Source organism: Hylobates moloch, unplaced genomic scaffold, assembly GCF_009828535.3.
Source record: "Hylobates moloch isolate HMO894 unplaced genomic scaffold, HMol_V3 SCAFFOLD_8, whole genome shotgun sequence".
In the NCBI taxonomy this organism is placed as follows: Eukaryota; Metazoa; Chordata; class Mammalia; order Primates; family Hylobatidae; genus Hylobates; species Hylobates moloch.
The window spans coordinates 80368242-80380696 of NW_026652283.1; the positions used below are offsets into that span (position 1 = coordinate 80368242).

The window sequence follows — 12455 nt, forward strand, 5'->3', positions numbered from 1 at the left end:
TCAGGTGATCTGCCTGCCTTGGCCTCCCAAAGTGCTGGGATTACAGGCGTGAGCCACAACACCCAGCCGAAAGATGCCTTCTTAAGGAAATCGCTACTGTGCCGTTAACAAAGGGGAGCTTTGATACATTCTGTGCAAGTGTGGCAAATGAGTGCTCTGGGATCACCCAAGCCAAGTAGCCTTCTCTGAATCTGTAGTTAGGCAAAGTGTGCTTGGCCTGATGCTCTCTTTATGTGTGATGTGGACATCGTTGACCACTTAATTAATATTATTTTATTTTATTTTATTTTTTTACAGATGTAAGTCTCTATAGGTTTCCCAGCCCAAAGACCTGGGCTCAAGCAATCCTCCCACCTCAGCCTCCTGAGTAGCTGAGACTACTTGTGTGTACCACTGTGACCAGCTGATAACTTAATTTTTTTTTTTTTTTTTAGACAGAGTTACGCTCTGTCGCCTATGCTGGAGTGCATTGGAGTGATCTCGGCTCACCGCAGCCTCGATCTCTGGGCGCAAGCAGTCCTTCCACCTCAGCCTCCCTAGTAGCTGGGACTACAGGTGCATACCACCACCCATTTAATTTTTATACTTTTTTTGTAGAGATGGGGTTTCTCCATGTTGCCCAGGCTGAGGTGGAAGGATTGCTTGAGTCCGTGGAGCTGTGGATATTACAGAAACAATTGGGTGGCTCACGCCTATAATCCCAGCACTTTGGGAGGCCAAGGCGGGCGGGTCACCTGAAGTCAGGAGTTTGAGACCAGCCGGGCCAACATGGCGAAACCCAGTCTCTACTAAAAATACATAAATTAGCTGGGCACGGTGGTGGGCGCCTGTAGTCCCAGCTACTCAGGAGGCTGAGGCAGGAAAATCACTTGAACCTGGGAGGCTACAGTGAGCCAAGATTGCGCCACTGCACTCCAGCCTGGGCGACAGAGGGAGACTCCAACTCAAAAAAAAAAAAAAAAGGGCGGGCATGGTGGCTCATGCCTGTAATCCCAGCACTTTGGGAGGCCGAGGTGGGCAGATCATGAGGTCAGGAGATCGAGACCATCGTGGCTAAGATGGTGAAACCTCATCTCTACTAAAAATACGAAAAAATTAGCTGGGCGTGGTGGCGGGTGCCTGTAGTCCCAGCTACTTGGGAGGCTGAGGCAGGAGAATGGTGTGAACCCAGGAGGTGGAGCTTGCAGTGAGCCAAGATCAAGCCACTGCACTCCAGCCTGGGCAACAGAATGAGACTCTGTCTCAAAAAACAAAACAAAACAAAACAACCATAATTCTTCCTGTTCCACATTGAATTTCAAATGCAGCAGGTATGTATGAAGCAACTACCATGGGTGAGCTATTCGGAGAGAACCAGGACATAGTCTTGTCTGCCAAGAATTTAGAGCCTAGGTAGAAGAAAGGAGATGCTTACTCACATATTTTATATCTGTAACATAAGGTAGAGCATCTGGTCAGTCTGTCCTGATTGCTCAAGGGAACAAATCACCTTTCCAGACATTCAGAATTGTCTGAGAATCCTTTTTGGCAAAAACGTTCGCTTGTTTTCTGTTACTCTTTCATCCTGCTGCTACTTTTGTTCTTGAGGTCGGGCTGATGAAGGGAGGATGGTACAAAGGTAGCAGCAACAGGGGTCAGCAGTCCACAGATTGCACACTTGTCCCTTAGGTAATGAGAGTTAACTGTACGTCTGCAGGTTAATTCTTAAGGTAAATAAATACCTGATGAAAACTTGTAGAATTTATTTCTGAATTTTAGTAGTGACCTGGATATTTAAAGCACTATTTACCTTTTTTTCCAGAATTATTTTAATAGTATTAGTTACATTTATGTAGTGCTATCTATGTGTTAGATGATTTTCTAAATGCGTTATTTAATCCTTATGTCAACTGTGAGGTAAGTACTATTGTATCCCCATTTTACTCACAAGAAAACTAAGGTTAATTGACTTTTCTAGAGTTACATAATAAAGGAGACATAAAGTTGAGATTTGAATCCAGGCAGCCTGGCTCCAGAGTCCATGCTCTTAACCAATAAGCTGTGTTGCAAAAGAATGTGAGCAGCATATGGCAAAATAGGATTTTTGGTTTTTCTGATGGGAGATGAAGAACATATCCTCTGCCTCTTGTGTCTTGCCACAACTAGGTGGCATAGCTATCTCTGCTATAGGAAATACTTGGAAATAAAACATATCCATAGGAATCCCTGCCCCTAGCTTCCTCCTTGCTTGGTGTCCTCTCTGTGATGGTCACAGAGCAGTTTTGCATGTGACATTTACTGTCCAGTGCTTGGCTCTGCAGAGAAGATGGGATTGACCTAGTGCTGGGTGGGAAGTGTGTTTTTAGCCTGTTTCATCCAGTATTGTGAAGCATGTGTTTGTTTTTTGTTTTCAGTGTGATAGTTTTATTTAAGAAATGTTAATAGAAATAATTTTCAAACATCCATTAACTAAAAAAATAAGGTGGTATAATAAAACTTTATTTTTTGTTTCTATATGTATACAGCTGCCCTGAATATATTCCACTCTTGTGCAAGGGTAATTGCTTCTGGGCATTTCCTGCTAAAAACAGTAACATAATTTTGACTTCTGTTTATTTCTAGGAACCCTGAGGACTCTGCAATATGAATAATTCCCTAGAGAACACCATCTCCTTTGAAGAGTACATCCGAGTAAAGGCACGGTCTGTCCCGCAACACAGGATGAAGGAATTTCTGGACTCACTGGCCTCTAAGGGGCCAGAAGCCCTTCAGGAGTTCCAGCAGACAGCCACCACTACCATGGTGTACCAACAGGGTGGGAACTGCATATACACAGACAGCACTGAAGTGGCTGGGTCTTTGCTTGAACTTGCCTGTCCAGTCACCACCAGTGTTCAGCCACAAACCCAGCAAGAACAGCAGATCCAGGTTCAGCAGCCGCAGCAGGTTCAGGTATATGGGAAATGCTGAGGTGCAGCCTGTTTAATGTACTTTATTTGTTGTCAGTGTTTTAGTTAGTGGGATCATCACATCTATATGATGTTATAGGTTATTTAACACTAAGATTTTCAAAGTTAATGTGGACTAAAAATTTTTTCTTTCTTTTCCTTTTTAAGTTTTTGTTTGTTTGTTTGTTTGTTTTTTTAAACAAACCCCAGTGTCAAGGGCTGACTTTTGAATACATTGCAGCCAGGGATCTGCTTAGCTACCTAGGAAACCCCAACCCAGAAACAGGTCATCTATGAGTGGTTTAGCATCAGGTTCAGCGTGCCTTGCGTGATGAGTGAGGGAGTGGCCACCTTTCTGGCAGCACCCCTTTTCCCAGGATGAGGGGCTCTCCACACCGGAACCCGGTCCCGGCACGTGACCCCGCCAGCGGCAATGTCAGTGATGGTGGAGGACTGGCTTTCCAAGGCCGACCAACACTCTGTGGTGCTGCCATGTCATTGTACCTGGGTTGTTTTCGTTGTTTCTTCTTTTTTTGAGATGGAGTCTTGCACTGTGGCCCAGGATGGATTCTCCTGCCCCAGCCTCCTGAGTAGCTGGGATTCCAGGTGCCCGCCAACACACCTGGCTAATTTTTTATACTTTTAATAGAGACGAGGTTTCACTACGTTGGCCAGGCTGGTCTTGAACTCCTGACCTCGTGATCCGCCTGCCTCCTCATCCCAAAGTGCTGGGATTACAGGCATGAGCCACCGCACCCGGCCACACCTGGGTTGTTTTTTTCTTTTCTTTTTTGAGACAGAGTCTTGTTCTGTCACCCAGGCTGGAGTGCAGTGGCGCATTCTTGCCTCTGTCCCCCGGGTTGAAGCTATTCTCATACCTCAGCCTCCCGAGTACCTGGGACTACAGGTGTGCGCTACCACCCTCAGCAATTTTTGTTGTATTTTTAATAGAGACTGGGTTTCCCCATGTTGGGATTGAACTCCAGACCTCAAGGGATCTGCCTGCCTCGGCCTCCCAAAGTGCTGGGATTACTGGTGTGAGCCACCATGCCCAGCCTTTTTTTTTTTTTTTTTTTTTTTTTGAGATGGAGTTTTGCTCTTGTTGCCCAGGCTAGAGTGCAATGGAGGGATCTTGGCTCACTGCAACCTCCACCTCTCGGGTTCAAGCGATTCTTCTGCCTCAGCTTCCTGAGTAGCTGGGATTACAAGCATGCGCTAACACGCCCAGCTAATTTTTGTATTTTTAGTAGAGACTGGGTTTCACCATGTTGGCCAGGCTGGTCTCGAACTTATGACCTCAGGTAATCTGCCCTTCTCGGGCTCCCAAAGTGCTAGGATTACAGGCGTGAGCCATGGTGCCTTTTTTTTTTTGAGGTACAGGGTCTTGCTCTGTCACCTAGGCTGGAGTGCAGTGGCACGATCACTCCTTACTGCAGCTTTGACCTCCCAGGCTCAAGCGATCATCCAGCCTCAACCTCCAAGTAGCTGGACCACAGGCATGTACCACCACGTGCAGCTAATTAAATTTTTTTTTTTTTTTTTTTTTTTTTTTAAGAGATGGAGTCTCCCTATGTTGCCCAGGCTGGTCTTGAACTCTTAGCCTCAAGATATTCTCCTGCCTTGGCCTCCCAAAGAGCTGAGATTTCAAATATGAGCTGCCATGCCTGGCCTTAAAAATATTCTCAAGTACTGTAAACTAAAAACACCACAAATATTTGATCTTTTTTTTTTTTTTTTTTTTTTTTTGAGACGGAGTCTTGCTCTGTTGCCCAGGCTGGAGTGCAGTGGTGCAATCTCAGCTCACTGCAAGCTCCGCCTCCCGGGTTCACGCCATTCTCCTGCCTCAGCCTCCCAAGTAGCTGGGACTACAGATGCCTGCCACCACACCCAGCTAATTTTTTTTTGTTTTTAGTAGAGACGGGGTTTCACCATGTTAGCCAGGATGGTCACGATCTCCCGCCCTCGTGATCCACCTGCCTCAGCCTCCCAAAGTGCTGGGATTACAGGCATGAGCCACTGCGCCCAGCCCAAATATTTGATCTTTGCTGTGGAGAGCTGAATAGTTTAGAAATTAGTGATCTTTTGGTACTGAGTTTAGATGTGATAGCTTCATATGAGTGAGGCTTCCTTTCTTTTCTTTTCTTTTTTTTCCTGAGATGGAGTCTCTCTCTGTCCCCCAGGCTGGAGTGCAGTGGCATGATCTTGGCTCACTGTAAGCTCCGCCTCCCAGGTTCACGCCATTCTCCTGCCTCAGCCTCCCGAGTAGCTGGGACTACAGGCGCCAGCCACCACGCCTGGCTAATTTTTTGTATTTTTAGTAGAGACAGCGTTTCACCATGTTAGCCAGCATGGTCTCGATCTCCTGACCTCATGATCCGCCCACCTTGGCCTCCCAAAATACTGGGATTGCAGGTGTGAGCCACTGTGCCTGGCTGAGGCTTCCTTTCTATTTGTGTCATCCTGAATAGAGACAGAACACAGGAGGGCTGGTCTTGGCTGATTACTGATAGTGTAACATTTGAAATTAATTTAAAAATGGAAAGGCTGATGTATTTCAGTGATCTTCATTAACTTGTGTGATTCCATAACTCAGATTACCTAATGGATTTCTGGGTCTGTGTTCGTTGTTTGTAAGCCACAAGACGGCCAAGTGCATTTGTGGATGCCTGTAATCCCAGCACTTTGGGATGCTAAGGCGGGCAGATCATTGAGTCCAGAAATTTGAGACCAGCCTGGGCAACATGGCAAAACCCTGTCTCTAAAAAAAATAAAAAAAAATTACCCAGTGGTGGTATGTACTTGTAGTCCCAGCTACTTGGGAAACTGAGGTGGGAGGATTGCTTGAGCCCAGGAGGTCGAAACCAGCCTGGGCAACATGGTGAAACCCTGTTTCTACCAAAAAACAAGAAAAAATTAGCTGGGTGTGGTGATGCATGCCTGTGGTCTTAGCTACTAAGGGAGGCTGAGATGGGAGAATCGCTTGAGCCTGGGAGGTGGAGGTTGCAGTGAGCTGAGATCATGCCACTGCACTCCAGCCTGGGTGACAGAGTGAGATCCCATCTCAAAAAAAATAATAATTGTAAGACACAAAAAAGAATGCTAATTGCTGATAAGCTTTCTGAAAGACGAGAAACTAGTACGTTTGTTGTAAAATGTTTTCCTTTTTTTTTTTTGAGATGGAGTCCCACTGTGTCACCCAGGCTGGAGTGCAGTGGTGTGATCTCGGCTCACTGCAACCTCTGCCTGCTGGGTTCAAGCGATTCTCCTGCCTCAACCTCCTAAGTAGGTGGGATTCCAGGCACCTGCCACTGTGCCGGCTAATTTTTGTATTTTTAGTAGAGACAGGGTTTCACCATGTTGGTCAGGCTGGTCTTGAGCTTCTGATCTCAGGTGATCCACCGGCCTTGGCCTCCCAAAGTGCTGGGATTACAGGCGTGATCCACCGTGCCTGGCCAAAGTTTTCCTCTTTAGAGGTCTTTATGTGAGACAACGGGCTCCTCCAGTTGCAAATGCAGTTTTCTTAACATTGTCTATTATGGTTTAATTTCATTGTATTCTGGAAGTTTTTTTATACTAAGAGGATAGGAAAGGGACTGGAACATGCTGGAGAGGCAGGAGTATGAAGAGGTGTGCCTGGTGAGATAGAAGGTTTTCCTTTCCTTTATTTTTTCTTTTAGTTTTTTTAGAGACAGGATTTCACTTCCCCAGGCTGGAGTGCTGTGGCATGGTCATGGCTCACTGCAGCCTCTACCTCCTGGGCTCAGGTGATGCTCTCACCTCAGCCTCCCAAGTAGCTAGGAGTACAGGTGCATGCCACCATGCTCAGCTAATTTTTTCATTTTTGGTAGAGATAGACTCTCGCCATGTTGCTCAGGCTGGTGTTGAACTCCTGGCCTCCAGCAGTCCTCATGGCTCAGCCTCCAAAAGTGCTGGGATTATAGGCATGAGCCACTGTTCCCAGCTGAAGTAGGTTTCACTGTAGCCCCTCAAAAATGCAGGTGAGTATATTGGAAGGACATAGCCTCTGAAGCTTCAGTACTGGGTTTAAATTTGACTTGACCACTCAATTGTTGGCATAAGCTTAATCTTTACTTCCAGTTTGTTCATCAGTTAAATAGGGATAATACCATTTAATGAGACTGAATAAGATAATAAAGTATCTAACATATAGAGAGTTTTTTTTTTTTTTTTTTTTATGGAGACAGGGTCTCATTCTGTCACCTAAGTTGGAGTGCAGTGGTGTGATCTTGGCTCACTGCAACCCCAGCCTCCCAGGCTCAAGCAATCCTCCCACCTCAGCCTCCCGAGTACATGGGACCACAGGCACACACCACCAATGCAGGCCTAATTTTTTGTATTTTTGGTAGAGCCAGAATTTCACCATGTTGCCCAGGCTGAGATTTACTCATTTTTTGTTTTTATATTTATTTACTTAGTTTTTGAGACAGAACCTTACTCTGTTGCCCAGGCTAGAGTGCAGTGGCATGATCTTGGCTCACTGCAACCTCCATCTCTGGGGTTCAAGCTAGCACACCCGGCTAATTTTTGTATTTTTAGTAGAGACGGGGTTTCACCATGTTGGCCAGGGTGGTTTTGAACTCCTGACCTTAAGTGATCTGCCCACCTCGGCCTCCCAAAGTGTTGGGATTATAGGCATGAGCCACCACGCCCAGCCTTGTTTTGTCTGTGTAAGGAAGAAAAGGTACAGGAAAGGTAAGTAAAAGAAGGCTGGCCCAGGCATGGTGGCTCACACCTGTAATCCCAGCATTTTGGGAGGCTGAGGTGAGTGGATTCCTTGAGCCTAGGAGTTTGAGACCAGCCTGGGCAACATGGCGAAATCCCGTCTGTACAAAAGTACAAAAATTAATTGGGTGTGGTGGCTTGCTTGTGTGATCCCAGGTACTCAGGAGGCTGAAGTGGGAGGATCACCTGAACCTGTAAGGTCATGGTTGCAGTGAGCTGTGATTGTGCCACTGCACTCCAGCCTTTTACACTGAGGACAGGAAAGGCGTCTCAAAGAAAAGGAGAAAAGAAGGCTGATTTTCTGGCTCAAATTATTCTGCTGTTTTTTACAGCTTTGACCTCCTCTTTCTTACCACACCCGGCCAATTTTTGTACTTTTTTCAGTACAGATGGGGTTTCATTCACCACGTTGGACAGACTGGTCTTGAACTCCTGACCTTAAGTGATTCACTTGCCTCAGCCTCCCAAAGTTCTTGGATTACAGGCATGAGCCATTGCACCTCGCCCCTAGGCTGGTCTTGGGACTCCTGAGTTCAAGCGAGCCACCCACTTTGTGGGTGTTTGGATTACAAATACAAAGTGTTTGGATTACAGGCACAAGCCATTACACCTGGCCCCGCTTTCTCATAAGATTAAAGAGTTTGGGGCTGGGTGCGGTGGCTCACTCCTGTAATCCCAGCACTTTGGGAGGCCGAGGCGGGTGGATCACCAGGTCAAGAGATCAAGACCATCCTGGCTAACACGGTGAAACCCCGTCTCTACTAAAAATACAAAAAATTAGCCAGGCGTAGTGGCAGGTGCCTGTAGTCCCAGCTACTCGGGAGGCTGAGGCAGGAGAATGATGTGAACCCGGGAGGCGGAGCTTGCAGAGAGCCAAGGTCACACCACTGCACTCCAGCCTGGGCGATAGAGCGAGAGTGTCTCTCAAAAAAAAAAAAAAAAAAAAAAAGAGTTTGGGGATTTAAGTTCGGAGTGTTTTTTAAGACTTTATGTTCAAGATAAATTGATCAGTGCTTGAACCTGGGAGGCAGAGGTTGCAGTAAATCGAGATCACACCACTGTACCACAGCCTGGGTGACAGAGCAGACTCTGTCTCAGAAGAAAGAAAAGCCACTGATCGAGATCACTATTAACATCTTCTTTCTCCCTAAACTCTATGTAAATGAAAGAAGAAACAAATATAATGACATCCGTGAGATAGATTCAGTGTGATAGAATCATAAGAATGTATGTTTTCCCTAAGTGACTAAAAAGATACTTTTAAAAAATAAAGAATTCTGGCCAGGCCAGGCATGGTGGCTCAGACCTATAATCCCAGCTGTTTGGAAAGCTGAAGTATATAGATGACTTGAGCCCAGGAGTTTGAGACCAGGCTGGGAAACATGGTAAAACCTCATCTCTACAGAAAAACACAAAAATTAGTTGGGCATGGTGGTGTGCACTTGTAGTCCCAGCTACTCAGAAGGCTGAGGAACTCCTTGGGCCCAGGAGTTTGAAGTTGCCGTGAGCTGTGATCATGCCACTGCACTCCATCCTGGGCAAAAGTGCAAGACCCTGTCTCTATAAAAAACAGAACAACAAAGCATTTTTAAGAGTGCTGGAAAAAGTGAATACCATTTAAAAACCACTAAATCTAAGAAATTGATGAAAGAGAGTAAGTAGACAGAATTAGGTGATAAAGGCCAGGCGTGGTGGCTCATGCTTGTAATCCCAGCTCCTTGGGAGGCCGAGGCAGGCGGATCACCTGAGGTCAGGAGTTTGAGACCAGCCTGGCCAACATGGTGAAACCTCATCTCTGCTAAATACAAAAATTAGCCGGGCATGTTGGCAGGTGCCTGTAGTCCCAGCTATTCGGAGGCTAAGGCAGTAGAATTGCTTGAACCTGGGAAGCCGAGGTTGCAGTGAGCTGAGATGGCGCCATTGCACTCCAGACTGGGCAATGTGAGTGAAACTCAGTCTCCAAAAAAAAAAAATTTTTTGGTGACGAATACATGTAGGAAAGAACTTTTGGGGAAAGTGGGGCACTTCTTAGAGTGCCCTAAGCTGAGAAGTAGAGGATACACAGAGTAGAAGTCCACTGGCGTAGCTTTAGAACTAGAGATTGGGAATTGACTATAGAGACTTCAAAACACACACATACACATATGTATACTTAAAGCTCACATTACCTTGATGAGCAAGTTAGAGATACATTAGTTTGATGATAATTGTTACTGCTGTTTTGAGTAAAAATCATAGGCTGGGTGCAGTGGCTCATACCTGTAATCTCAGTACTTTGGGAGGCTGAGGCAGGAGGATCCTTTGAGTTCAGGAATTCAAGACCAGCCTGGGCAACATAGTGAGACCTTGTCTCTACTAAAAATAAAATTAGCCAGATGTAGTGGTACACACCTGTAATCCCAGCTACTGAAGAGGCTGAGGTGGAAGGATCGCTTGAGAATACTTTATCTCAAAAAAAAAAAAAAAAAAAATTTCCCCCCCATGGATCTGTATTTTCACCAACCTTTTAGAGTGCTCTTTGTGGTCCCCTCGCCCACACAGATTATCAATTATTAATGCAAGTTACAAGTGTAATTGGAGGAAACGTCCTTTTTTTCTTTAAAAAGTAATTTTCGGCTGGGTGTGGTTGCTCATGCCTGTAATCCCAGCATTTTGGGAGGCCAAGGCGAGTGGATTGCTTGAGCTCAGGAGTTCTAGACCAGCCTGGGCAACATGGCAAAACTCCCATCTCTACCAAAAATACAGAAAATTGGCCGGGCATGGTGGTGCATGACTGTGTTCCCAGCTACTCAGGAGGCTGAGGCTGGAGGATCACTTGAGCCCAGGAGGCAGAGGTTGCAGTGAGCCGTGTGCCACTGCACTCTAGCCTGGGCAACAGCACAGACCCCATCACAAAAAAAAAAAAAAAAGTTTAGCCAAGCTTGACTCTGTCATCCATGCTGGAGTGCGGTAGCATGATCACGGCTCACTGCAGTCTGGACTTCCTGGGCTCAAGTGATCCTCCTGCGTCAGCCTCCTGAGTAGCTTGGACTACAGCTACTAAGCCCAACTAATTTTTTTAGTTTTTATTTTTTTGAGACAGAGTCTTGCTCTGTCACCCAGGCTGGAATGCAGTGGTGTGATCAGAGGCTCACTGCAACCTCAACCTCCCATGCTTAAGGGATCCTCCCACCTCAGCCTCCTGAGTAGCTGGGACTACAGGCTGCAGAGTAGAGTGGCACAATCATAGCTCAGTGCAGCCTTGAACTCCTGGGCATAATTGATGCTGCCATTTCAGCCTCTGGAGTAGCTGGGACTACAGGCATACACCACCATGCCTGGCTAATATTTTTACTTTTTGTTGGGAGAGCGGTCTTCCTATGTTGCCTAGGCTAGTCTCAAACTCCTGGCCTCAAGTGATCCTCCTGCCATATCCTCCTGATTTAGGATTACGGGCATGAGCCACAGCACTTAAGCACCTCATTTCATTTTAATTTCAAGTAAAATTTAATACTTTTTTTAAAAAAAGATGTTGACAGTTGTTATATCTGAATGACAGAATTGTTGTGGGGTTTTTTTTTTTTAGTTTTGTTTCCAAATTCTTTTTTTTTTTTTGAGACCGAGTCTCACTCTATCGCCTGGGCTGGAGGGCAGTGGCATGATCTCGGCTCACTGCAACCACTGCCTCCCGGGTTCAAGTGGTTCTCCTGCCTCAGCCTTCTGAGCTAATTTTTTTTGTATTTTTAGGAGAGAAAGGGTTTCACCATGTTGGTTGGCCAGGATGGTCTCAATCTCTTGACCTCGTGATCCGCCCGCCTCGGCCTCCCAAAGTGCTGGGATTACAGGTGTCAGCTACCGCGCCCGGCCTTTTTCCAAATTCTTAATATGATTATTTAGTAATTTTCTACCCAATGAAAAAGCTTGGCTCTTATATAAATTTAAAAAATTGAAGGGAAGTAATATAAATAACATTTAATTTCTTTCTTTCTTTCTTTCTTTTCGAGACAGAGTTTTGCTCTTTCACCCAGGCTGGAGTGCAGTGGTGCGATCTCGGCTCACTGCAACCTCCACCTCCCTGGTTGAAGCGATTCTACTGCCACAGCCTCCTGAGTAGCTGGGATTACAGGCACCCGCCAACACACCCAGCTAGTTTTCGTATCTTTAGTAGAGGCGGGGTTTCGCCATGTTGCCCAGGCTAGTCTCGAACTCCTGACCTGAGGTGATCCACCCTCTTCAGCTTCCCAAAGTGCTAGGATTACAGGCGTGAGCCACAATGCCCGGCCAACATATTTTATTTCTTACTGACTTACTTTATACTTAGTAATAAAGGATATAAGCATATAAAGTCTGATTTTTTAATTCATTATGTTGACATTAATAAAGAAATGTCAGAAAATACCTTAAATTTACTGGTTTTTTTTTTTTGAGTCGGAGTCTAGCTCTGTCACTCAGGCTGGAGTGCAGTGACACTATCTCAGCTCACTGCAAGCTCCGCCTCCTGGATTCACACCATTCTCCTGCCTTAACCTCCCAAGTAGCTGGGACTACAGGTGCCCACCACCACACCCAGCTAATTTTTTTGTATTTTTTAGTAGAGACGGGGTTTCACCATGTTAGCCAGGATGGTCTTGATCTTCTGACCTTGTGATCTGCCCACCTCGGCCTCTCAAAGTGCTGGGATTACAGGCGTGAGCCACCGCACCCAGCCCTTAAATTTACTCTTAACTCTTATTCCCCTAATTTTAAATTCTTACTATGTTGGATATAAAGTGACATCAGATTATTTGTAATTTTGTTCATTTCTGG

The 12455-nt window shown here is 45.8% G+C and overlaps 1 protein-coding gene across 5 annotated transcripts in view; it reads left to right on the top strand.

Annotated features, from left to right (window-relative positions):
* QRICH1 (glutamine rich 1) overlaps positions 1–12455 on the top strand; it is a 60127-nt gene that overhangs the window by 14514 nt on the left and 33158 nt on the right. For all 5 annotated transcript variants that reach the window (XM_032161596.2, XM_032161597.2, XM_058442220.1 and 2 more), the window contains one exon: positions 2602–2931. In XM_032161596.2, coding sequence (XP_032017487.1) covers positions 2623–2931 — 309 coding nt within the window. In that variant the 5' untranslated portion in view covers positions 2602–2622. The remainder of the gene's footprint in view (positions 1–2601; positions 2932–12455) is intronic.